The sequence below is a fragment of the Lithobates pipiens genome, unplaced genomic scaffold (assembly GCF_037356315.1).
Source record: "Lithobates pipiens isolate NorthernLeopardFrog02 unplaced genomic scaffold, aLitPip1_a1.2 Scaffold_18, whole genome shotgun sequence".
NCBI classification, from domain to species: domain Eukaryota; kingdom Metazoa; phylum Chordata; class Amphibia; order Anura; family Ranidae; genus Lithobates; species Lithobates pipiens.
Window position 1 is genome coordinate 428,089,871 of NW_027507758.1, and position 27,677 is coordinate 428,117,547.

General features: G+C 41.7%; 1 protein-coding gene across 1 annotated transcript in view; it reads right to left on the bottom strand.

The window, feature by feature from the left end:
- Nucleotides 1-784: 784 nt before the first annotated feature.
- The window catches only part of LOC143988452 (uncharacterized), a 62,044-nt gene continuing 35,151 nt past the window's right edge, over nucleotides 785-27,677 (bottom strand). The window contains exons 3-5 of the mRNA XM_077488046.1: nucleotides 19,481-19,570; nucleotides 4,493-4,564; nucleotides 785-1,836 (exon numbers count right to left, since the gene is read on the bottom strand). Of these exons, the coding sequence (XP_077344172.1) occupies nucleotides 929-1,836; nucleotides 4,493-4,564; nucleotides 19,481-19,570 (1,070 nt within the window). The 3' untranslated portion in view covers nucleotides 785-928. The remainder of the gene's footprint in view (nucleotides 1,837-4,492; nucleotides 4,565-19,480; nucleotides 19,571-27,677) is intronic.

The following is a 27,677-nucleotide window of genomic DNA, read 5'->3' on the forward strand; positions in this document are numbered from 1 at the left end:
AAAAAGCTCCCGGTTTTGGGTTGTACTGGTGCTTCAGTTTAGAAGCGTTCAATTTGAAATTGACCACTTGAAAATGATTGCTTTACATCAGCGGTCATCAACCCTGTCCTCAGGGCCCACTAACAAGCCAGGTTCGCAAGATAACTGAAATACATCATAGCTGATATTATTTGCTGCTCAGTGATTACAGTATTCTAGTCTGCATCTCCCCAAGGTAATACATGAAACCTGGCCTGTTGGCGGGCCCTGAGGACAGGGTTGATGACCATTGCTTTACATAACTTGTCCACTATTCATTATTAAGAATGACATTTCTTGCTTTCCTTTAAGTAATGACATGCATATGGATTCTGTTTTAAGGAAGAATGATTAAATGATTTTATTGGAGGTTTCTCAGTTCATTTTGGCTGACATCAACATATCCTTACTTAGTAATTATACAGTTCGATGCCACTGTGCATTCTACCTTCATCCTTTTTATGTGTTTAGGCAGAGATTTTAGGATTGCTCTTCCACTTAAATCTTGAAATATGCATGTATTAAATATAGGATTTGTTAAACAGATGTGCCTTTTTCTATATTCACAAATAACATGCATGCTTCATTCATTATTATAATGCAATAGTCGAAATCCCTAACTCTCTAAAAATCCTCTAAAAAAATATATTGTTAAACCTTAATTTTTTTCTCATGGGATTGAAAAATTACTGAAACTGTATTCACATCCATACATTTGTTCTATCAACTGTTGACATTTTGATTGGAAATAACACAGCACATACAATTATATATTATAAATTTGGTGTTTACGATGATCTTTTCAGCACATGTAGATATTTAACAAGTTTAACATTCAGTTATTAAAAATGTGTACCATATTCTGATCCAATGTTACTAAAATGTGAGTTCCACATCATTTTAATACCTTTTAAGCTTGAGTTAGCTGGTTCTCTACATTTTCATCTGGGTATAAAAGGAAACCTGTAAATATGCTGTCATCATCATTGCTAACATAAAGGCCATTCCAGTCCCTAGAAACCTCTAACCACACCTGATCCCCAACATTCAGTCTCAAAACTAACATGGCTGAGGCCTGGTCAATCTCTTGTCCATAGAGTGTTTCACGACTTTTAAATACCTTTTTATTCTGGGCAACAATACTAATCCGTGCCGGACGGCCTCTGACTGTTACATGAAATGCAAACACATAGGTTCCTGAAATAGTGCAGTTAAACTTTCCTGTTGTAGGATTATATTCTTCTTGCTCATTGTATATTATTCTGTCGAATTTTACAGGTGCATTGGGAGCAGGGAAAGGCTTTGATAGGCCCACAGTAAAGGCAGATTTTATGGGTTTGGGATTATCACCTTTGGAGCCTTTTAATCCTCTAGAACCTTTTTTTCCAGGAGCTCCACGAACTCCTTTCATGCCAAAATTGCCTTTTAGACCCACAGGACCTATTAAGCCTTGAGCCCCCATCTCACCTTTGTCCCCTTTTGGTCCAGGTTCTCCTTTCTCTCCCCGCTCTCCTTCTAAACCTGGCATACCATTCAATCCAGCATCCCCTTTAATACCTTTATCCCCTTTTAATCCTTTCTCCCCGATTCCTCCTATTTCTCCCGTTTCTCCCATTTCTCCAATATTTCCTTTCTCTCCTAAATCTCCTTTCTCACCCTTGTCCCCTGTCTCACCATCCATGCCTATTAGACCTTGCTCCCCCTTTTCCCCCCTGTCCCCCTTTGTGCCATTTTCACATATATCTCCTTTATTTCCTTTTTGTCCTTTCAAGCCAGCAAGTCCAACATTTCCTTTTTCTCCTTTTGACCCCATTTCACCTGAAAGAACAAAGACACATATTGAGCATCAGATGTTATGCAATAAAGTGTTAAATTGTATTTAGTATAGTCAAAATCAGTCTTTTATTCAGTTCAAGATTATTTTGACATTATTCATATGTAAAATGTCCTTACCTATAGACATCTAAAAGCACATTGCTTAAACAGGAACTCTAGTCATTTTTGTGTTTATTAAATGTCAGCAGCTACAAAAAGTGTATCTGCTGACTTTTAATAAACACACACTCACATGTCCCAGGATCCAGCAATGTGGTCACCTAATCCGTCACTGTACTAATGACACTGGCTGGGAGGGGGTTAACATCAGGGGTGTTCAAAGGGTTAACTGTGTCCCTAACATGTTTTACTACAGTGTGGGAGGTGCTTTTACTATGGAAAGAGATGAATCCTAGCTTTGCATGAACACAGGATCAATGCCTTCCCTCCTGTGAAAACAGCAATTTGACTTGTTTACATAGGCAGACCACCGTTCTGCCTTTCTGCGGGATGATTGGCGAGTGCCGGCGGACACTGAATCCCTAGTACCCGTCATTGGGCTCCCGTTGTGTGTGATCACAGTGGGAGCGAGTCGCCGGTGGCGTGCATGTACACCCCCTACCCTGAAGAGCTGGATCACGGGTGTGTATGTATATATATATATATATATATATATATATATATATATATATATATATATATATATATATATATATATATATATACCGTATACGTGATGCAGCCACCTTGTAGCAGTAAAACTTCTATAGAGTGGACCTTAAGCAGTTAAGTAAACAAGTCAAAGTTAGAAGCTGATTGGCTACCATGCACAGCTACACACACTTTGCACTCTCCAATTGTAGTAAATCAACCCCCATGTATTGAAGCAAGAGGGTTAAAATGATACCATAGCAGATAGCATTTTCAAAAGGCAGATTAGCAATGGCAGCCTCCATTTTGCACATGATATTCCTGCAATTTGGTATAACCATACATTATATTAGATACCACTCTTTTTGTAAATTTGTCAGTATTATTATTACAACACATGACAAGCTTATTATCCCAGATAACCAGAATTGGTTGCTATGGAACTCTGTGTACAGCCTTGTTAAATATTCTTCCCTAACATTGCATGTTCATTCAATTATCTAATCTTAGATACATTTAAGCTGCACTTGCCTTTTGTTTCAATGTAAATGCACCCATGTGTAAAGACCCTCTTTAAAATATTTGTAGTCCAGCTCATAAACACACTTTCCAATCTAGCCATTTTAAAAGTTTATATGCATTCATAAATCATTCACGCTAATACAAAATACATTTCACATTAAAGATTTAGCACTAGTCTAGATGTATGTATTAAAAAAATAAATCTAAAAACTAGGCTCAGACCATAGGGATAATGGCATTGGTTAGCATCAGAGCATTGCATTATGGGTAGAAAAAAGTTATACCAGGTGACACAGAACAATGTAATCTCTAAGAATGATGAATAGTGATGTTGTAAATAAATGATTCATTAGAAACATGCTTTTATTTTTTCAATTATGCAGCAGTATGCTAGTAACTTGTACTAGCCAGTCAGAAGTTATCTATCATCAGTATGCATAAAGCTGGCCACACCCTGCATACCCCCCCCCCCCCCCCCCCATCTAGGGAAATTTGAGCATCCAATTTCATCTTTAAAAAGCCTAAAATTGATCCTCAAGCTAACCCTATTGATCGGGGCAAGATCAGGCAATACTGAAAATGTTGTCATTTGGCCAGTTTCAAGTTGATCGCAAAAAATGTGATCTAGCAAGAATGAAGGATATGAAAAATCTTGATTGATTTTTCATCCAATGTCAATTAGTATAACACAATTACAGCTAAACATATTGCAGGAGTGTGGTAGTTCTATTTCCCTTCAATTGAAATTCTTGGCTCAATCAATTAAAAATTGATCTCCAGTATAATCTACTAAACCCAGATGTACGCCAGCTTAAATCCTGAAACACCATCGATTGGTCGTTATGGCTAACTGACTTCACGCAACATCACTTTATTTGTTGCTATTCCAAAAACTTGTCAGAGTAAGACATAACGTTTTATATACATTGTGAGAGTTATTCTTTCCAACGACATTATTTGGCAAGTAATATCATTAATTCTCCATAACTTTGCCAAATGAGCATGTTATGCTTACTAGTGAAGCATGCACATTATTAAGTTCCTTCAGTGATGAGTGGACATATTTTGTAAGGCTACAATAATTAAAATGTATTTAAACGGCACAAAATTTAGCAGCAGACTCTAGCAGCATCTGTGTTTCTATAATTGCTATACAGTTATCGAGAACACATACTGCATTCTTTGCCAGAGGGAACAAGTGTAACAATCTGTTAAAGGCCTTCCCCTGGCATCAGACGGGTTAAATCAATTATTTAAACAGTGTTTCCTAATCAGAAGCACATGTTTGCTCTCCGGTCACACAGAGGACTTCCAATGTATGCCTGTCTGCTACCTGCAGTATGTATGAACCCAACTTATCTCTGGGGGGATTGCAACTCCTTCAGCAGAATCAATTTGAACACAAGTCACCGGAGCAGGGTTTCATTACAAAAGAGGCAGAATGAGAAACAGACAAACATAATTGTACATTATTCATTATCATTACCGGCTTCTCCTGGCTTTCCTGGGAATCCGGGAATCCCATTTGCTCCTTGGTCACCGTGCTCACCTTTCTCACCTACATATAAACATCTGCATTAACATTATCCACAGTAAAGACCTCAAGTCCCTGGAGGACTGCATGCTGGTGAAAATGTAATTATGGCACCTTTAAAAAATCTAGTTACATTAGAGAAATCATTACCAAAGCAAGAAAACAAGAAAAGATCAAGGTGACATTAGCAGAATGTAATTCTTCTTCAGTGTTGCCCCCTGATCCCACAGCAAAAGGAAAGGTTCATACGTCTCACAGATCCCTATAGAATAACATTGGAGATATACAGTATATGGTAACATATGTCTTATGGGAAATGGTGGGGCACAGAGCACGCATTCAGCACAATGTATTGCAGTTGCTTTTGGATTTATTTAAAAAAATTTTTTCCTTAGAGACTAAAGTATTGCATATATCCTGTTATGTTGTCCATACTACAGGGCTGAATTACTTTTGATGACGTTCTTTTCTAAGTTCTGCTCTCCATCAAGCAGGCATCAATAATTTTCTTTATGAATGTATTATTTATACATAAATAATGCTTTCTATTTTTTTTTTTTTTATTAAACAAATTAGCAGAGGAATGAACAACTGTCTCAGACATATTGCCATCAACAAAATACTTACACTCATGTCTTTAGTATAGAAAGCTGAAAAAGTAAGTGATAAACATTTTGTAGAGCTTTCTTCTCTTCATTCGTTTTTACATGTTTTTTTAGAACTAGTTCAGGATAGGGAAACCACATTTATAGAATCCTTAAAGCAGAGCACCAGCCTATTTTATAACTATAGCCCCTGGCATTGCTGATTCCAATGGTTCACAAAGTTTTTTTTTTTTTTTTTCAAGCAGATTACCTTTTAAGGGGCATAAATATGCCCATTTGAGTAATTTCTTGCCACCCATTGGCTGCTAGAATATTAGTGTCATCAATCCCAGGAGTCAATTGGCACCCTTGATTGACACACTGAGTGTGCTGTGCTTTGTTCACAATGAGTAGGCACGAGATCAGGAGGTGCATGCGGGGTACCCAGCACCACCATTCCCTGGAAGAAACTCCAAGAGGGCTTCAGATGCCCACACTAAGGATGGAATCTTACTGGATCCCAAAAGGATGGGGAGTACAAAACAAATCCATAAGACAGCAAACTTTTTCATTTGCAACATATGCGGATTTAGATCACAAAAGCTGTGACTGTCATGGGGGTTATCTACAGTAAATACAATGTTTTTTTTAAAAGGCCGGTGCTCCGCTTTAAACCGTGTATATATATATATATATATATATATATATATATATTATATATATATGTACAGTATCTCACAAAAGTGAGTACACCCCTTAAGTTTTTGGAAATATTTTATTATATCTTTACATGTGACAAAATAACTCAACACACAGCCATTAATGTCTAAACCTCTGGCAACAAAAGTGAGTACACCCCTAGGTGAAAATGTCCAAATTGGGCCCAAAGCGTCAATATATTGGGTGGCCACCATTATTTTCCAGCACTGCCTTATCCCTCTTGGGCATGGAGTTCACCAGAGCTTCACGGGTTGCCACTGGAGTCCTCTTCCACTCCTCCATGATGACATCACCTTGCTGGGGGATGTTAGAGACTAGCACTCCTCTACCTTCCATTTGAAGATGCCCCAGAGATGCTCAATAGGGTTTAGGTCCGGAAACATGCTTGGTCAGTCCATCACCTTTACCCGCAGCTTCTTTAGCAAGGCAGTGGTCATCTTGGAGGTGTGTTTGGGGTCACTATCGTGTTGGAATACTGCCCTGCGGCCCAGTCTCCGAAGGGAGGGGATCATGTGCTGCTTCAGTATGGCACAGTACATGTTGGCATTCATGGTTCCTTCAATGAACTGTAGCTCCCCAGTGCCGGGAGCACTCATGCGGCCCCAGGCCATGACACTCCCACCACCATGCTTGACTGTAGGCAGACACACTTGTCTTTGTACTCCTCACCTGGTTGCCGCTACACAAGCTTGACACCATCTGAACAAAATACGTTTATCTTGGTCTTATCAGACCACAGGACATGGTTCCAGTAATCCATTGTCCTTAGTCTAGTTGTCTTCAGCAAATTGTTTGCAGGCTTTCTTGTGCATCATCTTTAGAAGAGGCTTCCTTCTGGGATGACAGCCATGCAGACCAATTTGATGCAGTGTACGGCGTATGGTCTGAGCACTGACAGACTTGACCCCCCACCTCCTCAACCTCTGCAGCAATGCTGGCAGCATTCATATGTCTATTTCCCAAAGACAACCTCTGGATATGATGCTGAGCATGTGCACTCAACTTCTTTGGTCAACCATGGCGGGGCCTGTTCTGAGTGGACCCTGTCCTGTTAAACCACTGTATGGTCTTGCCCACCATGCTGCAGCTCAGTTTCAGGGTCTTGGCAATCTTCTTATAGCCTAGGCCATCTTTATGTAGTGCAACAATTCTTTTTTTCAGATCCTCAGAGAGTTCTTTGCCATGAGTTGCCATGTTGAAATTCCAGTGACCAGTATGAGACCAGTATGAGAGAGTGAGAGCGATTACACCAAATTTAACACACCTGCTCTCCATTTACACCTGAGACCTTTCACATGAAATGAGGAAAAATGTCTAATTGGGCCCAATTTGGAAATTTCACTTAGGGGTGTACTCACTTTTGTTGCCAGTGGTTTAAACATTAATGGCTGTGTTGAGTTATTTTGAGGGGACAGCAAATTTACACTGTTATACAAGCTGTACACTCACTACTTTACATTGTAGCAAAATGTAATTTTTTCAGAGTTGTCACATGAATAAAATATTTACAAAAATGTGAGGGGTGTACTCACTTTTGTGAGATGCTGTGTGTGTGTGTGTGTGTATATATATATATATATATATATATATATATATATATATATACACACATATACATTATATAAAAGAGTATAAATAAAATGTACTCCATTAAGAAATATAAAGCATATTTTGGACTATTTTACGTATAGTCAGGCATTTCGAATTTAGTTTATCCCTGGCCTGCATGCAAGCTAGTACTTTTTTAGTTTGCGTTAATTCGGGTTCTTAAAATTCTTCCATAATATTTGGTATTTATAATGCTCTATTAATGCCACTTATGGATCAGTTTCTAGGACAGCCCAAACCCTCATAATTTGTGAGAGTCAGAAGCCTCTTTACTGTTCAGATAACATTAAATCATCTCTCTTTTTTCCTTGTTTGCTTATTTTGTACAGTTTATAAGTTATCCTATGTATAAAACAGAACACATGATGCCTCCAACAGTGCATTCTAGTAGTACGTCTTACATAAAAAAACAAATGACATAAGGGAAGGAGCACAAACAAAAGACATCATTGTTCAACATCCCCCACCTGTCTAGGATTCTGAAGGACTGTTCTTAGGGCACTATTGTTCTTTCATAGCTCCGTTAGGCACTATTGCCCCCCCTCCCCCCCCACCTGTACTAGGTACTTTTTTTCGCTCCTCACCCCTTGCTGGCCACCTTTGTTCCCCCCCAGCCGTCTCTGGATATTATGCCCCCCCCCCACCCAGACTCTCTTCTAGATGCTATTGAGCCCCTTACACTACACACTGGACACCATTGTTTCTCTTAGCCTTTTCTGGACACTACTGTTCCCCTACGCCACTCTTGCCACTATTATCCACACCCTTCACTGGGTACTATTGTTGCTCTCAGCTCCTTTACCCCTCCACTAAACATAAATGTCCTCCACCATGCCCCACTGAAACAAATGTACTTTTATTCTGCAAATGACATTAGGGTATCCTTCCTAGAACAGATACTAACGTTAGGGCTTTTTTTTACTTCCCACTGACTGCTGACTTCAGATATTTTTTCCTCCCACTGACCACTACACCTGACATTTTTTCTTCCTCGGACCACCAACACTAGGCATTTTTATTCCCAGTGATCCCATGCCATTTTTTTCTTCCTAGGTACCACTTACTCCAGGGCATCCTCCCCACCACACACTGACCACCAATCTTTTTCTTCCCTCAACTGACACTAGGGCATTTTATTCTCCAACTGAATAGCAATGTAAGGGATCATATGATACATACTACATTACCGCTGCAATCTGTGCTCTCTAGTATACATTACATTGTTCTGACTACTACACTGTATGTGCTGTTTAATACAACACATAGACCTGACCCCTGCAGTCTATACGCTATACGTTGTGTATTACATAGTCAAGATCAAAGTGTTTATTTTCTGAGCAGTTGAGTGTTGCTGTGTAATTTGCAACTAATGAAGTTCCTCTTTAAAGTGGTTCTAAAGGCTACACATGTTTTACCTTATTGCATTTGCAGTTTTTTCAGGACTAATTGGCCTTCATTTAATGGTAAATGTTAATGGATAGTTGCTGATTTTTTTATTATCAAAAAATTACTGGCCCTACAGAAAAAAATATATAATTTTCAAACTTTAGATGTATATGTTTTGCCATTACCATGACCAGCCACCTACAAAACAACCCAGACTATATTCTTCTACTCCTGACATGCATAGGGCTACTTACCACTTATGTGTATATTATTATTTTTTGTACCCGTAAATACACAGACACTGACATTAACCACTTGCCAACCGGCTCATGCCGATATACGTTAGTAAAGTGGCACGGGTGTGCAAAATCCCATATGGGTATCTCGGCCCTTTAAGAGCCGCCAGAGGGTGCACATGCACGTGCGTCCACTGCACGGCCGGGGACCCGATGCATATGGCCGGCAGACGCTATTGCCTCCGGCCACACACGATTACATGTACGAGAGCCAGCATGGGTATTTGTGTGTAAACACACAAATCCCTGTGCTGTCAGAGGAGAAGAAACATGTCGTTTGTTCCTAGTGAATAGGAACAATGATATGCCTCCTCTCTTACTCAGTTCTATCCCCATCCAGTTAGAACACACATGTAACCCCTTGATCACTCCCTAGTGTTAACCCCTTCCCTACCAGTGACATTTACACAGTAATCAGTGCATTTTTATCGCATTGATCAGTGTATAAATGTCAATGGTCCCAAAAAATATGTCAAAATGGTCCGATCTGTCCGCCGCAATGTCGCAATCCCAATAAAAATCGCATTACTGGTAAAAAAAAATAATAAAAATGGCATAAATCTTTCCCATAGTTTGAGGACGCTATAACTTAGAAGAATATGTAGAAGAATATATATTGCCCTAAATTTATGAAGAAATTTGTTTTTTATAAACATTTTTGGGGATATTTATTATAGCAAAAAGTAAAAAATATTGTTTTTTTTCTTCAAAATTGTTACTTTTTTTGTTTATAGTTCAAAAAATAAAAACCACAGAGGTAATTAAATACCACCAAAAGAAAGCTCTATTTGTGGGAAAAAAATACGCAGATTTTGTTTGGGTACAGCATCGCATGGGCACGCAATTACCAGTTAAAGCGACGCAGTGGCAAATTGTAAAAAGTGCTCTGGTCAGGAAGGGGTTAAAATCTTCCGGGGCTGAAGTGGTTAAATATAAAACTTTTTTTTATCCTACATTAATCAAACTTACACTAACACTGGCACTGACATTAATACTGGCAGTGGACAGCTGTTTAACCACTTGCTTACTGGTACTTAAACCCCCCTCCTGCCCAGACCAATTTTCAGCTTTCAGCGCTGTCACTCTTTGGATGACAATTGTGCGGTCATACAACACTGTACCCAAATGACATTTTTATCATTTTTTCCCCACAAACAGAGCTTTCTTTTGGTAGTATTTGATCACCTCTGGGTTTTTTGTTTTTTGTTAAAAAAAAAAGAAAAAAGACTGAAAAAAATGTTCAAAACAGTTTTATATTTTGTTTTAAAATTTTGCAAACAGGTAATTTTTCACCTTCATTGATGTAAGCTGATGAGCCTGCATTTATGGGCACTGATAGAAGGTACTGATAGAAGGCACTGATGGGCACCGATAGGCTGCATTGATGAGCACTGATAAGGCGGCACTGCTGGGCACTGATAGGGGGCACTGATGTGCACTGAGAGGTGGCACTGATGGGTATTGATGGACGGCACTGAAGGGCATTGATAGGTGGCACTGAAGGGCACTAATAGGTGGCACTGATAGCTGACACTGATGGGTGGCAGTGGTAGGTGAGACTGATAGGCAGCACTGCTAAGTGGCACTGATGAGGCATTGATTGGCACCATTGGTGGGCATTGATAGGTGGCACTTGTTGGCATTGATAGGTGGCACTGATATACAAGGTATTCATAATGGCCAGTTCTGGTATTAAACGCAGTTTTCCATTAGTCGCCCTCAGTGATCTTCACAAGATTGTATGCCCCTACCAAATCAAGCTTTGTGAAAACCGTTGCTCCCTTGAGGCAATCAAATAACTCCATAATCAATGGAATCGGATAAGCATTCTTAATTGTGAAGCGATTGAGACCCCTATAATCAATATAAGATCTCAGTTCACCACTCTGACTCTCGCTGGTCGGATCTAGAGCAAAGCTATGTAATTGCCTCCGCTCTGCTCTCCGTCACACACAGCCCCGCCTCCTCCTAACCCCGAGCCTGTGATAGACAGAATGTGGGTCCAAAGCTGGGATGTGTTTTGTCTATCACAGGCGCGAGCTTAGGAGGAGGCGGGGCTGTGTGTGACAGCAAGCAGCGTGAAGGCAAGTTAATGTAAGCTGTAACAGCGTGCTATCCGCTCTGTGATCTCTGGTTCTCCTCTTCCTTCCTCTTCCACAGTGAGTCTGCAATGGGGGCACAGTGAGTCTGCAATGGGGGCACAGTGAGTCTGCAATGGGGGTGCAGTTAGTCTGCTAGAGGCACAGTGAGGCTGCAATGGGGGCACATGGAGGCTGCAATGTTGGCACAGTGAGGCTACAATGGGGCACAGTAAGACTGCAATGAGGGAACGGTGAGGCTGCAATTTTGGGCACAGTGAGACAGCAATGAGGGCACAGTGAGGCTGCAAGGGGCAAAGTGAGGCTGCAATGGGGGCACAGTGAGGCTGCAATGGGGCACAGTGAGTCTGAAAGGGACACAGTGAGGTTGCAATGGGGGCACAGTGAGGCTGCAATGGGGGCACAGTGAGACTGCAATGGGGGCAAGGTGAGACTGCAATGTTGGCACAGTGAGGCTGCAATGGGGGCACAGTGAGGCTGCAAGGTTGGCCACAGTGAGGCTGCAATGTTGGACATGGTGAGGCTGCAATGTTGGACATGGTGAGGCTACAATGGGAGCACGGTGAGGCTGAAATGTTGGACACAGTGAGGCTGCAATGAGGGCACAGTGAGGCTGCAAGGGGCACAGTGAGGCTGAAATGGGGGCAAGGTGAGGCTGCAATGTTCTCACAGTGAGACTGCAATGGGGGCACAGTGAGGCTGCAATGTTGGACACACTGCGGCTGCAATGGGGGCACGGTGAGGCTGCAATGTTGGGCACAGTGAGGCTGCAATGAGGGCACAGTGAGGCTGCAAGGGGCACAGTGAGGCTTCAATGGGGGCATGTGAGGCTGCAATATTGGGCACAGTGAGGCTGCAATGGGGGCAAGGTGAGGCTGCAATGTTGGGCAAGGTAAGGCTGCAATGTTGGGCAAGGTGAGGCTGCAATGTTGGGCATGGTGTGGCTGCAATGTTGGGCACAGTGAAGCTGCAATGGGGGCACGGTGAGGCTTCAATGTTAGCACAGTGAGACTGCAATGTTGGCACAGTGATGCTGCAATGTTGGGCACAGTGAGGAATTATACTTTAATTGTTGAGATTAGGTGCAAAAATTGTTGGGCAAGGTGAGACTGCAATGTTGGGCATGGTGTGGCTGCAATGTTGGGCATGGTGTGGCTGCAATGTTGGGCACAGTGAGGCTGCAATGTTGGCACAGTGAGACTGCAATGTTGGCACAGTGATGCTGCAATGTTGGGCACAGTGAGGAATTATACTTTAATTCTTGAGATTAGGTGCAAAAATTGTTGGGCAAGGTGAGGCTGCAATGTTGGGCATGGTGTGGCTGCAATGTTGGGCACAGTGAGGCTGCAATGGGGGCACAGTGAAGATGCAATGGGGACACGGTGAGGCTTCAATGTTGGCACAGTGAGACTGCAATGTTGGCACAGTGATGCTGCAATGTTGGGCACAGTGAGGAATTATACTTTAATTCTTGAGATTAGGTGCAAAAATTGGGACAGGCTTGTGGGGGCCCCAGTGCATTACTTTACTCAGGGGCCCATGATGCTGTTAAGATGGCCCTGAGTGGAAACTATCCTGTTAAACTGCTGTATGGTCTTGACTAGGGATGAGCCGAACACCTCCCAGTTTGGTTCGCCCCAGAACTTGCAAACAGGCTAAAATTTTGTACGAACACGCAAACACCATTAAAGTCTATGGGACACGAACATTAAAAATCAAAAGTGCTAATTTTAAAGGCTTATATTCAAGTTATTGCCATAAAAAGTGTTTGGGGACCCAGGTCCTGCCCCAGGGAACATGTATCAATGCAAAAAAAGTTTTAAACTTTTTTTGGGAGCAGTGATTTTAACAATGCTTAAAGTGAAACAATAAAAATGAAATATTCCTTTAAATGTCATGCCTGGGGGTGTCCTTAGTATGTCTGTAAAGTAGCGCATTTTTCCTGTGTTTATAACAGTACCACAGCAAACTGACATTTCTAAAGGAAAAAAAGTCATTCAAAACTGCTCGTGGCTGTAATGTATTGTTGCGTCCCGGTAATATAGATGAAAATCATTGAAAAAAACTGCATGGGTCCCCCCCCAGTCCATTACAGGCCCTTTGGACCTTGTATGGATGTTAAGGGGATCCCCCACCCAAATTTTTTTTTTAAATTTTGTGTGGGGTACCCCCAATATCCATACCATGCACTTCAGGTCTGGTATGGATATTAAGGGGAATCCTGCACCAAAATTAAGAAATAAATGGCGTAGGGGTCCCCCTGAAAATCCATACCAGGCCCTTCAGGTCTGGTATGGATTTTAAGGGGAACCTGAAGCCAATTTTTTTTTTTAAATGGGGTAGGGTCCCCCCAAAATCCATACCAGACCCTTATCCGAGCATGCAACCTGGTAGGCTGCAGGAAAAGGGGAGGGATGAGAGAGAGGCCCCCTCCTGAACCGTACCAGGCCACATGCCCTCAACATGGGGAGGGTGCTAGGATGTCTCCCCAAAACACCTTGTCCACATGCTGATAGGGACAAGGGCCTCATCCCCACAACCCTTGCCTGGTGGTTGTGGGAGTCTGTGGGCAGGGGGCTTATTGGAATCTGGAAACCTCCTTTAACAAGGAGACCCCCAGATCCCAGTCCCCCATGTGAATAGGTATCAGGTACATCGTACCCCTACACATCCAGCAAAAATGTGTCAAAATGTTAAAAATTACAATTTGGTAAAAGTCCTTTATGAAAAATGTCCTGTAATGTCCATTCATCTTCGATCATAGCATCCTGCGAACCCAATAAAAAAAGCAGAAAAAACTCTGCCTCCACAAGTGACCCCACCCCCCTCTGACATTATGTGATGTCAGGTAACATCAGAGGGGGGCGGGGTCACCCAATTTACGTCACCGGGTAGCCCCATCCTCAGCTATATAACAGCTGTCATCGCGAAGGCTTCAATCAGCGGGAGCCTCCCATGGAGGCAATGTTTTTTCCGTGTTTTTTTTCTCAGGTTGTTGGACACTGTGATCGAAGATGAATGGATATCGCAGGACAGTTTTTTTTTATTAATAAAGGACTTTTTGTCTACAAAATTGTCTACTGTCATTTTTAAAATGTTTACACTTTTTTTGGTGAATGTTTAGGGGTACAATGTACCTGATACCCATTCACATGGGGGGGCCAGAATCTGGGAGTCACTTTGTTAAAGGGGGCTTCCAGGTTATGATAAGCCTCCCACCTGCAGACCCCCACAACCACCAGGCAAGGGTTGTGGGTATGAGGCCCTTGTCCCCATCAACATGGGGACAGAGTGCTTTGGGGGGACCTCAAAGCACCCTCCCCATGTTGAAGGCATGTGGCCTGGTACGGTTCATGAAGGGGTGGCCTCTCTCTCTTCACCCCCTAAAGTCCCATAGACTTTAACGGTGTTTTGCGGCCTTTGAATTGTTCGCTGGAAATACAGAGCATAATAAAAAGGCCTATAGAATAGTGGAGCATATACCAAGTCAATTATTCAGTTAAAATCTCATACACATCCAGTCCACTCACGAGGAAATGTGAAAAATAAGCAATATTATTTTTTTTCTTTTATACACAAAGAGTAATGAAATAAAAAAAACCCTCACTGTGGCTTTTGTAATTCTCACAATTAATGGGGTTAAGCCCTGATCTAACTAATTAATTTTCTTAACATACGTTTTTTTTTACTCTTCTAGAGAGCCTTCAAGATACATTGTTGGGCATTCATAAAGAGAGGCACAGGCATGAAGCCTGCACTAATCTTCTAAACTCCAGAAACAGAGCAGAATCTTCTTATAATTACCAAAGGAGGTGTAAATCCCTCCATCTTGACATGGCATAGTAAGCAGGGGAGTTGCTTCAGTACTTTCTGTCCGCCCGCCCCCACCTGATCAACTGAGAGCAAGAGATAGAGGAGGAAGACTGTTAAAGTGGTTGTAAACCCTTACAACACACTTTGACCTACAGGTAAGCCTATATTAAGGCTTACCTGTAGGTCCAAGAAATATCTCCTAAACCTACACGGTTTAGGAGATATTTGCCGAAAGATATTTGTCAACGACGATATGCCGCACGTGGCGGCTCCCGTGCACATGCGCAGGAGTGACGTCATTGCGGCTTCGCCAAATGACAGAGACGGAGCAGCGAGACCCACCGAGAAGATGGATGCGCCGGACTACAGGGGACAGCGGTGACATCGCTGGCTCCTGTGTCAGGTAAGTGATACATAATGGACTACTATGCGATGCATAGTAGTCCATTATGCTTTACCTTTGCAGGGAATCAAAGAGGAAGTAAACTCATCAGGGTTTACTTCCTCTTTAACTGGTATAAAGGGGGTGCTTTCAAATTGTAAAGCACTGTGATTGGCCATCACGGTGATCATATGACCCTTTGTTTAGGTGCTCTGAATACTGGAAGCATGCATATATATGGCAGCACAGCAAAAGGCCCAGTCAATGCTGCACATTTAAATGTGCATCACAGTTCCAACCTGGGTGAAAAAAAGTCTACAGCTGCAAATACTGTAGCTTTTTTTTTATATAAGGATACTTACCTGTCCAGGTAGCCCACAAAATCGGCTCCGGGTGCAGGCGCCAGCATCCTTACTAAGGAAAACTGGAAATGAGGCTTCATAGCCTGTTTCCTACTGCGCATGCGCAAGTCACGCTGCGCTTTTGAATGGTGTATTAATGCCAGTGGTGCCAAAAATGTGTCAAAATTGTCCGATGTGTCCGCCATAATGTCGCAGTCACAATAAAAATCGAGATCACCGCCATTACAAAAAAAAATAATAAAAATTTTATAAAACAATCCCCTATTTTGTAGACGCTATAAGTTTTGTGCAAACGAATCAATATACGCTTATTGTGATTTTTTTTTTTACCAAAAATATGTAGAAGAATACATATTGGCCTAAACTGAGAAAAAATTAGCTTTTTTTTTTAAAAAAAGGGGGATAAAATAATGTGTTTTTTTCAAAATTGTTGCTCTTTTTTTGTTTATAGCGTAAAAAAAAAAAAAAAACGCAGAGGCAATTAAATACCACCAAAAGAAAGCTCTATTTGTGGGAGAAAAAGGACACCAATTTTGTTTGGGTACGCATGACTGCGCAATTGTCAGTTAAAGCGATGCAGTGCTGAATCGCTAATAGTGCTCTGGTCAGGAAGGCAGGAAGGGGATAAATTCTTCAGGTCTGAAGGGGTTAACCCTTTGAGGACCATAAGATTACCATCATCAATATAAAAATAATTATATTTTTTTCCCTTTAAGAATGTATTTGAACAATAAATAAAACCATTTCCACACTTGTGTCATTTTTGGGGGAGGAATTATGACAACCGTTTGTTAATAAGAACTAATATTTTGACTCAAACCAAAAAATTAATAAAAACATGCGACAGATACATCCCTTGGTTCTCAAAGAACTGAGCTATAAGCCACATAGAAAGAGCAGTCAGCAGAAAAATTAGTCTGCATTGTGAGAAAGGGCTGTAATGTAAAAGCACTGGGCAGCAATGAAAAGCGGGAAGCAGAGAATGGGTACATAATAAGTGCATATGGTTGCAACAGGGTACATCAATAATAATAATAATAATAATAATAAATGATACAATGATTTTCCTTAATCGGATTAGTTATCTGAGTGCTTCTGTCATAATAGGGACGGACAGACACTTTTCTGATTTAGTGTTATTACTTTTTGTTTTTTGGTGTTTTACTATTTATGCATTAATATTTTAAAATTCAATGCTACTTCATAGCATATACTGTTATATTACAAATCTTCATTGGTTTTCTGCATTCCTGCTGGCTGTGCCGATGTGAAGTTGAAAAATGTCAGTTAATGAACTAGAGTCAGTTTACTTAGTCACTGGCTATATTTTATTGCGTTCTTTTTTGTTGTTTCTGAATTTGGCAAAGGATTCTGAGATATTTGAACAGGGAGTAAGAGGTAGGAGACTGAATATTACAAGCAATTCTTCAGACTCTGTATGAAACATCTCTAGCTGTTTTTACTGGAAAATAGCAGCTTGTGCGAGGATGTTGCCATCGTAGAAATGTTTGCTTTGAAAAAAGTACATTGACTATATATTAAAACTTAACTCTGGGCAAGCAGCTAAATACACAATTGAACCACATATGTAAACTGCCTTACTTGACAAAGGGATTTGTAATTCTGTATAGACAATCATGTAATTCAATCCGACACCCCTATAGTATATCCAGTGTGCGGTACATCTGTTTTTTAATTATTCATTTTGTACTAGGTGATCATTACCACATATCATTTATATGAAGAGACTTGTGCCCAAGCGAGTATTGCCTCTAGTACGATGTCATTATATGCCAGTAGCTCCATTCTTAATAGCGCTCGGTGACGGCTGTGACTGCATCTACTACAACCAGTGTGTATACAGCATCATTCTACCACTGGGGAAAAAAATGAAGTGAACTTGGTTCATAAGAAGTACCCAAAGTACAAGTGGTGTTGAAGTGTTAGCCCTTGTACACACGGTCGGAGATTCCGGCGGAATATGTCCTATCGGACCGTTTTGTCGGATAATTCGACTGTGTGTGGTCTCCATCGGACTGTTTCCGTCGGAGTATCCGACTAACCACTTTTTCCAACTTGTCCGTAAAATTTTCCGACAAAATGTCATGCATGCTCAGATCAAATTCCTAGACCAAAGCTATTGGCTACTAGCCTGAGCGTAGTCCCGTCGTAACAAAATCACGTTATCACGTTATGTACAATCGTCATCACGTTATGTACAATCGGATTTTCCGACAACTTTGTTCGACCGTGTGTATGCAACAGTTTCGGATGGATTTGGTTGTCAGAATGTCCGACCGTGTGTACAAGGGCTAAGACCTATGTTAGTCTTTACATCAATACCTGTACCTATACCTGTACCTATGCAATACCCCTTAAATATTTGGCTCCTTAGTTTCTCCCATGTTAAACTTAAGTCCCACCTGCTAACATTAGACCCCACCTGCTGCCATTTAATGACTAAATGAAACACTTTCTATTGCCAAATCAGACTAACAATTACAGTTGAGGCAAAAATTATTGCCATGAAAGGATAGGACTTACATCAGGGGTGCTTGAAATGTGGAGTCCTCTAGTGTGGCCCATGACCTCAAACCAGGGAAGCTCATGCCCAGGGTCAGCAACCCAATGATCGCGATCTGGGCACCATCCCAGAGCATCATAAAGCAGTGAACCAGCAGTGGAGGGAGCAGGCAGCCATGGAGGGAGCAGGAGCCGCATAAGCTAATGCTTCCTCTGTAGCACTAGCTCCTGTCCCAGGTGGAGTGATACCAAGTGCACTCTGCCTTTAATCCTTTCTAGCAACCTGGAGAGCGATGCCAGCAGCAGCTACAAGAGGACACATACAGCGGGCATAATCACTTTTAGAACCTATAAAAGGCATATCAACTATTAGGCTGCTTTCACACTACAGCTGCACCTTGGGGTTAACTGCACTGAGCCATATAATTCTACTATATCCTGCGAGTTTGGTGCACTGAGCCATATAATTCTACTATATCCTGCGAGTTTGGTGCACTGAGCCATATAATTCTGCTATATCCTGTGGGTTTGGTGCACTGAATCTGAAAGCACACCAAAAACTCCTGAATGCAGATGTAATAAAAGTCTATGCGCCCACGGGGCGGGTAAACCGCAGCACATTTGTGTAAAAGCAGCCTTATAGGGGGTTCAGGACAGTAAGGGCTCGTTTACATTTGTGGTTTGCAGGAGCTAAAACCCCGTTGTTCATTGTGGCCCATGACTGGTTGCCAACTCACTTAAGTGACCCTCGCTCTTCGAAAAGGTAGAGCACCCCTGACTTATATTAATGAAGAAAAGTTCCTCTGTATGATTAGGGTTCAGGATCCACGGGGCTCAACAGGAACACAGGAGTATATTTGATAACTAACAAAGGTGCCTGCAGTCCTTCACTGCTATTGACCCCACAATTTTGTTCCTAGTTTGCTTCACTTCAACTGAGACTTCAGTTATTGCACCATATTCCCTGATCTTAAAACTGTAACAAGCACAGTAGTGCAATTGGAGCTACTGTACTGTAAGTTTATGTCCCTCAAATGAATGTCACAGAAACATATCTGCACATGGTGGCATTGTATCATGTTGTAAGACACTTTTGTTAGTTGTGTTTTATGTTTTGTTTCCCTTAAGCATCACATATAAAATCAATATCCAATCATTTATACAGACCCTTATCTCCTTTATAACCTTTTGGACCAGGGGGACCGATCGCTCCATGTGGCCCTGGTAGTCCTATGTCTCCCGTTTCTCCTTTAGGACCTGCAAAATGAAGTTTGTTAACTATATCTGATAGGCTTTTTTCATCAAAGAAAGTGTAATTTATTTTCTTGACACCATCAATTCAATGAAGTACCATCCTGGATCAAAATTAACATAGCGCTTTACACTGATAGAAAATCTTCAGGCAGCTTGCAAGAATCATTAATGTTATTTGATCCAGAGGACTGAAATCAATACATAGTCAAAATCACCTTTCATGAAATAAATGGTAGTCACCTTGAAGAACATAGCTTTCAGAATACTTTGGCCTCACTGTAATTTGTCTTTTTCTTTGAGAAAGTAACAGGGTGAAAGAGAAAAGATATAGATGTAGTAAATGAGATCCCATTAATTTTTTAGACCACAATGATATCCCGTATCCCCTGTGAATAGCAAGCTTAGATGGGTATTCATGTTCACATACTCATTATAAACAGGGATAAAGCATGTTTAGGCAAGTTGCTAAACTATAGTAGAAAAGTGTTGACCATTAAAGGAAACTTACCGAGAGAAGCATATAGGCTGCCATTGCTAAAATCTGAACATACAAATTGTCTGGATGTCTTGTTGATCCAATGACTTTTATGCTTTCTGAGTAATTTACCAAGACATTTTGACTGTCTGCATATGGTTTGGTTTACTAAAAGCAAATAGAGCAATTGAATTTACCCCAAGACATTGGGGATGAGGTGAAGCTTCAACTTACTTCCATCATCTAATTATGTGAAAGGTACATGAACTGGGTTCAAGCATTGGCAATTTTGTTGCTGCACCCTGAAGAAATTCCAAAGCACCCTTTATGAATTTCCCCAAATGTCTCTGTGCAGGAGCTACCTTTAATAAAGACCAATCACTGCTGCTCTCTCTCTTGTACCCCCCTCTCTTGTGTCCCCCATCATTTCTGCAGGCAAACTTTAGTTGGTAACTCTGCTGGGTCATCCCCCCACAACTCCGCTCTTTCTAAGAGCTATGTACAGCACAATGATGACTTCACTTCTAAATGTACAATATAATACCTGGGTTTACAAGGACATTTGGGGCATCCAAAGTGGATTTATATAATTTGTGGTTGTTAGAAAGTTCCCCTAGGTTCCAGTGGCAGCTGGTGCTCCATCATCAGTCGGGGAGGGCAGCAGATGGACCAGACCATGGACCCACCCATCGCTCCAGCACCATACCCACACCCCCTACCCCTGGTCGCCAGCTCACTCACCCTGTGCTGACAGGTGGAGATGGTGGCTTCCCCCCTATGTCTCCTCTTTGTTCCAGCTCCATCAGTCTGGCTTCCCATGCATCTCCTTGGCCGTACGTCTTCTCCCTCCTCCTCATAGGCCAATAGGATGGCTTCTCCTTTTGGCCAATTGGGAATCTGGTCTCGCAACCCGCTTCCTGATTGGTCGGGAGGAGAATCAGTGTGATAATAGCGAATATTAATTCTCTAATGTCACACAACTGGGTGGGCTCTGCGCCCATAGCCCACCCTTTTTTGAAGCCTATTAGATCCTCTGGCTCTACTCACATGCTTAAAAAAAGGGAATCCATGCCTCCAGTGCCTTGCATGTCGATTAGGGGGTGGGACGCATCGATAGGGGAGGGCGGCGCCCGTGTGCTACTAATGGACGGACCGCCACTGTTAAGTTCCTTGTTCATATTTTCTGACTCTCACTATACTGTAAAGACTGGTGTTTCAGTTGAATTTAACATGTAGAAGTCAATGATTCATTTAATTAGAAAAACTACAGTTTCAAAGTAAAGGTCATCTACTGTGCTATATTGTTAGATGGCCTTTCATGATCGATGATTCTTTTATATACTGTATGTATTAAAGCATTATTAAACCCAAAGCCAAACATTTATTATATTGCAGCTAACCAACTCTTAGATGTGATGGCTGTGATTGTTTTCTTTTTTAAGCTTTCTTTCTTCTATTTTCATCTGATAATACAGTGAGTAAGCTCTCCAAAAGAATGTATCAGTTTACATGGATGAGACAAACCACTTAAAGAGGAACTGCAGTCTGTTCACATAATTTGTAATAAAAACATCTTTGCCATTCTGAAGCTTCCCTCCAACCACGTTGCATATCATTTTATATATACTCAGACTCTGTACTTGCCAAATATTCTGCAGAAATCTCCCACCACTGAGTCTGGCTGCAACCATTTTAACTGTGGGCAGCTGAAGCTGCTGCCTGTTCACTTCCTGGATTTACACACACCTCTAGCTCTGCAACCCTACAGCTTTCATTGGCCCTCTTATGACTTCCCCCCCCCCCCCCCTTCCTGGCAAACTCTCACCAGAGTGAGGAGAGCTGTGCATGATGAGATAAGCCTAGGCTTTTTTACCAGACAAAAAACAGGAAGTGGGCTGTATAAGGTATTTACTGGCAGAAAAAAAATGTTTTACTATCCAAAGTTAAAACAAGTGCAGAGGATTTAATAGATGGTTGATAAAATTACTGAAGGTCCACTTAAACACTGGCAGGGGTGATTCAAATGATCAGCTTGAATTTATTCATGCAAAACCTTTATCCCAAAAGGAAAAAATAAGACTGTTTGCTGTAACTAAATACAAAGTGTGAGCTGGAGTTTGGTTTCAAGGTGTTAGTGGTTCTAAATCTGCTATGCTGCTGCCCCCCCCCCCCCCAAACTGGCAATGCTGCTGTCTGCTGTGCCTCCTTTACTCATTCCTCCAGAGTTGTGTCTCCCTAATACAGCGGGTGTGTTACAAGCTAGATCACCAAGTGAAAACAGAGGGGAAAAAGCCAAAGAAAAGAAAACTGATGCAGCCACCATATCTAATGATTGGATAAGCGATATATTATTACTTTTTTGGTTTTGGGTTTAAAGTGTTATTAAACACAGGGCCATACATTCACTATATCTAGTCTCCCACAGTACACAGAACATGGCAATTATTTTAGTAAATATAAACTGGTCAAAAACCTTTTCTCATTAGCAGTATATAGCAAACTTGTGACTTCTATTGCTGCGTACACACGACCGGACTTTTCGAGGGACTAGGTCCGGCGGTCTTTCCGACGGAGTTTCGGTGGTGTTCCGACGGACTTTCCGAATGAACGGACCTGGCCACACACAATCACACCAAAGTCCGACGGATTTGAACGTGATGACGTATGACTGGTCTAGAATAAGGAAGTTCATAGCCAATAGCCAATAGCTGCCCTAGCGTCGGTTTTTGTCCGTCGGACTAGCATACACACAAATGGATTTCTCGGTCCATTGGAAAAATTTAAAACATGTTCTATTTCTAAAGTCCACCGGATTTTTGGCAAGCAAAGGTCCGATGGAGCCCACACAAGATCTAATTGTCCGATGGATTCGTTCTGTCGGACCTTTGCTGTCAAAAAGTCCGGTCGTGTGTACGCGGCATAACAGTTCCTGGTAAAGCTTGTAGAAGAAGTTTTCCTTCTGCACTGAGCTGTCCTATCAGGACCCCTGACCCTCTGTCTGGACAGTGCTGATTGGCCCTGTGCTGATCACATGCACTCTCCCAAGGAAAAACAAAACAAAAACAAACTGAGCATGTGCAGACTGACTCCAAAGGCTCTGTCTTATCTGGACCCCGTTCTGGATTCAGTGGAAGAAGAGGAAGATCTGTACATATGGTACCACGCAGCGTTTTTTTCCAGCAAAGAATTAACCCCAATAGGTTCCGCAGTGAGCATAACAAGCATGCTTTACTGCATATACTGTACAGACTGATTTTACTGTTGTGGGTTTAGTAATACCGCTCTGAACTATTTTTGTAAACGTATCAAATTTAAAAAAAATGCAGCTATATAACAACAGTTCAAACAGTTATAAATGTTAAAAAGTTCATGTTAAAATAATTAAAATTGGCCATTATTGTAAACTATTGAAAGATTAATTTATGCATACAATAGATTACTTCATATCACACTAACAAGTTCTTGCTGATTTTCTAAGCTCTAATTACCAGTATTTTCTCCAACACCATACAGCTACTGTTAGCAGACCAATAAAAGTATAAAAAAAGAGCATCAGCAGTTGTTCGCTGGTCAGAAGATGTGAGCTGAACAAATAACCTTGTATATAATGTAAGAAGACCTTTTAAACCTGGTATATTATATCACAAACAAAACTTTGCAGCCAAAGATGTAATGAGCTATAAAACTGTTGACAAAACAAATTAGTGGCTGGTAATTTTCTATGAACTAAAAGAAAAGACTCATTTCTTTTATTAGCCCATCATATGGTTTACTGTGTACAAGATTTCAAATCCTGCGAGCCCTGAGAACAGTGTGTTTCAAAAGCTCGTTCTCTGCAAGTGATTTGTAGAGCCAATAAAAATCGAAGTCCTTCCCCCAACCCACACAAGTTTCAATACGGCTACAATAACAGAGAACAAAGCACAAGCTGAATTATCGGTCAATGAACAATACAATAAGTCATCATAGACCACTTTGAATTAAAGAAATCATTTTATGGTAAAAGCATTAGAATTGCAATAACATATTGGGCTGCAACAACAGCTTTCTTTGTCCTGTAGAAGTCCATTATAGAACACCCTCAATAGAAGGTTACTTTGCCATTGAGTTAGAAAAATTGTACTTTACTTTAAATGCTAAAATTTGAAATACAGGTAACTTTTTCACCTATTCTATGTTCCTGATTTTTTTATTTTTTTAGTTACTTCAGCATATCAAAGTAAAAGTTTCAGTTTCCTCTTGTTACCTGTGTGTGGCCTCTTCTCAAGCATAGGCCATAATGAGCAAATACAGCATTGTCCCCCTATCTGCCAGGGGAAGAACGTGTCAAGTGAGAGTGGTGGGGAGGAAACAAAGGGAAAGGAAAGACAGATTCTGGTGGTAGGGGACTCAATTCTGAGGACAGAGAGGGCAATCTGTGACAAAGACCTGAAGTGCCGAACAGTATGCTGTCTACTTGACACATCACAGATCTGGTGAACAGATTATTGGGAGGGGCTGGGCACGTTGGCACCAATGACAAAGTCAGAGGCAGATGGAGTGTCCCAAAGAACGATTTTAGGGACTTAGGAGCTAAATTGAGGAAAAGGACCTCCAAGGTAGTATTCTCAGAAATACCCTAATTCCCTAATCTCCTTCTGCTTTCTCAGAAATACTACCGGTACCCCGAGCCACATCAGAAAGGCAGAGGGAGATTAGGGAAGTAAATAAGTGGCTGAAGACCTGGTGTAGTAAGGAGGGGTTTCGGGTCCTGGAGGACTTGGCTGACTTCTCAGTCGGTCACCAGTTCTATAGAAGGGAAGGACTGCACCTGAATGAGGATGCAGATCTGATTGGAGTGAAGATGGCCAAAAGGTTAGAGGGACTTTCAAATTAGGCAATGGGGGGAGGGTCCAGAGGTAGAGATAGTCAGCGCGAAGCATATTCCAGAGGGTAGTATTGGGGGCATTAGCGGTAGGTTTACTAAAGCACATAAACCCAAGGTTAGTATAGTAACAAGTCCTGTTTGCGATCTTGAAACACTCATTAAGAAGACAGTATCCGACTGGTCTACACTGCATGGCATGTTCACCAATGCCAGGAGCCTGGCGGACAAGATGGGTGAACTAGAGATACTATTGTAAAAGGAGGATTTTGATTTTGTGGGGATTTCAGAGACTTGGTTCAACAGCTCTCATGATTAGCTGGCAACCATTTAAGGGTATACCCTTTATCACAGGGATAGAAAGGGTACAAAAGGGGGAGGAGTATGCCTGTAGATAAAAAATAATGTACAATTGAATGTGAGAGATGACATCACTAAGGGAGCTAGGGAGGAGGTAGAATCCTTATGGGTAGAGCTCCAAAGGGATGAAACTAAGGGAAAAATAATGCTGGGAGTATGCTATAGGCTCCCTAACCTGAGGGAGGAGGAGAAGGGGGACCACCTATCAACATTTGGATTAGCAGCAAGGATGGAAAGTGTCATCATAATGGGAGATTTTAATTATCCAGACATAGACTGGGTGGAAGGAACCGTGCATTCGTCTTAGGCCGCGTACACATGGGCGGACTGTCTGGCCAACTAAGTCCGTCAGACAATCCGACAGACAGTCCGTCCTACTTTTGAATGAACAGACTTGACCACACACGATGAACAGACAGTCCGCTGAAAGCTTGCGCGATGACGTGTACAGCACGTACGACGGGACTAGAAATACGACGTCCAATACACTGCAATGCAACCTTCGGCCGTGTAAATCCTTTCTGAGCATGCGCCATACTTAGTCCGTCCAACTTGCCTACACACGAGCGGACTGTCCGCTGAAACCAAAGTTGGACGGACAATATTACGGAAATTCCGAAAGACTTAGTCCGCCAGACTGTCCGCTGAAAAAGTCCGCTGAAGCCCACACACGAGCGGACTGTCCGCTGAAACACGTTTCAGCGGACCAAGTCCGTCAGACAGTCTGCCCGTGTGTACGCGGCCTTAGGCTCGCGAGTTCCTAGATGTCTTGCAGGACAATTTCATGGGTCAGATGGTAGACGCACCAACTAGACCTACTGATTACCAACAATACAGACCTGATCACAGATGTGGAAATAAGGGGCAATTTAGGAAACAGCAATCAGAGGTCAATTAGCTTCCATTTAAATCACACAAATAGGAAACACAAGGGGAATATAAAGACATTGAATATCAAAAGAGCAAACTTCCCCAAACTACGAACCTTGCTAGAAGATATAAATTGGGATAAAATCTTAGGAACAAAGAACATGGAGGATAGATGGGTTTGCTTTAAGAGCATACTAAATAAGGACATTAGCCAATGCATCCCATTGGGAAATAAATTCAAAAGAGCGAACAAAAGTCCTGGAAGTACATAAACAGTAAAAAAGGAGGACAGACCACATTGGCGCCATAAAGTATGAGGAAGGAAATCTGGTTGCAAAGGATGGGGAGATGGTAAAGGTATTGAATGTATTCTTCTCCTCAGTCTTCACAGGGGAATTGGGGGCTTTAGTAACCAAAACTGCAGTGTTTATCCTCATGACACATCACAGGAAGCACCCTCATGGCTAACAGAGAACAGAATTAGAAATAGACTTGGAAAACGTAACATTAATAAGTCACTGGGACTAGGTAGCTTGCACCCCAGGGTCCTGGGGGAACTCAGTCAAGTAATTGCCAGAACATTGTTCCTAATTTTTACTGACAGTCTACTGACTGGAATGGTATCAGCTGATTGGAGAAAAGCCAATGTAGCTCCAATATTTAAAAAAGGCCCAAAATACATCCCTGGGAATTACAGACCAGTTAGCCTAACATCAATAGTATGCAAGCTCTTGGAGGGGATGATAAGGAACTATATAACAAAGTACAAAGTAAGGTCCATTGGTATGGACCATAGGGTGAGTACATGGATTGAAAACTGGCTATAAGGGCGAGTTCAGAGTGGTGATAAATGGGGAGTAATCAGAATGGTCAGGGGTGGAAAGCGGGGTCCCCCAGGGTTTTGTGCTGGGACCAAACCTATTTTATTTGTTCATAAACAACCTGGAGGATGGGGTAAACAGTTCAATCTCTGTATTTACGGATGATACTAAGCTAAGCAGAGCAGTAACTTCTCCGCAGGATGTGGAATCCTTGCAAGAAGATCTGAACAAATGAATGGGGTGGTTCAACCTTAGACTGCGTAGAGGGTTCATTACTGTAAGAGCGGCAAGGATGTGGAATTTACTTCCACAGGCGATGGTTTCAGTGGGGAGCATTGATAGTTTAAAAAACTATTAGATAAGCACCTGAAAGACCACATCATACAGGGATATACAATGTAATACTGGCATATATATCACACGCATAGGTTGAGCTTGATGGACTTGTGTCTTTTATCAACCTCATCCACTATGTAACTATGTATAGATTGAGGAATTCATCAAAGCTGCAGCGCCATATTTCTGGCATTAATCCTTCTTGGTAATGTGGTGCGCCAAATTTTTGAACCATCTGCAACACTTTTGCCTCTGAAAACAACACATTTTCCAAATTCAGATAGTTCGAAAAGCCCTGCTTTTACATGTGGCCTGCTCCAAATTCTAATTAAAATACAGACAGTTTGTATCTTATGAAAGTAGAGCTAATTAATACCAACTCTT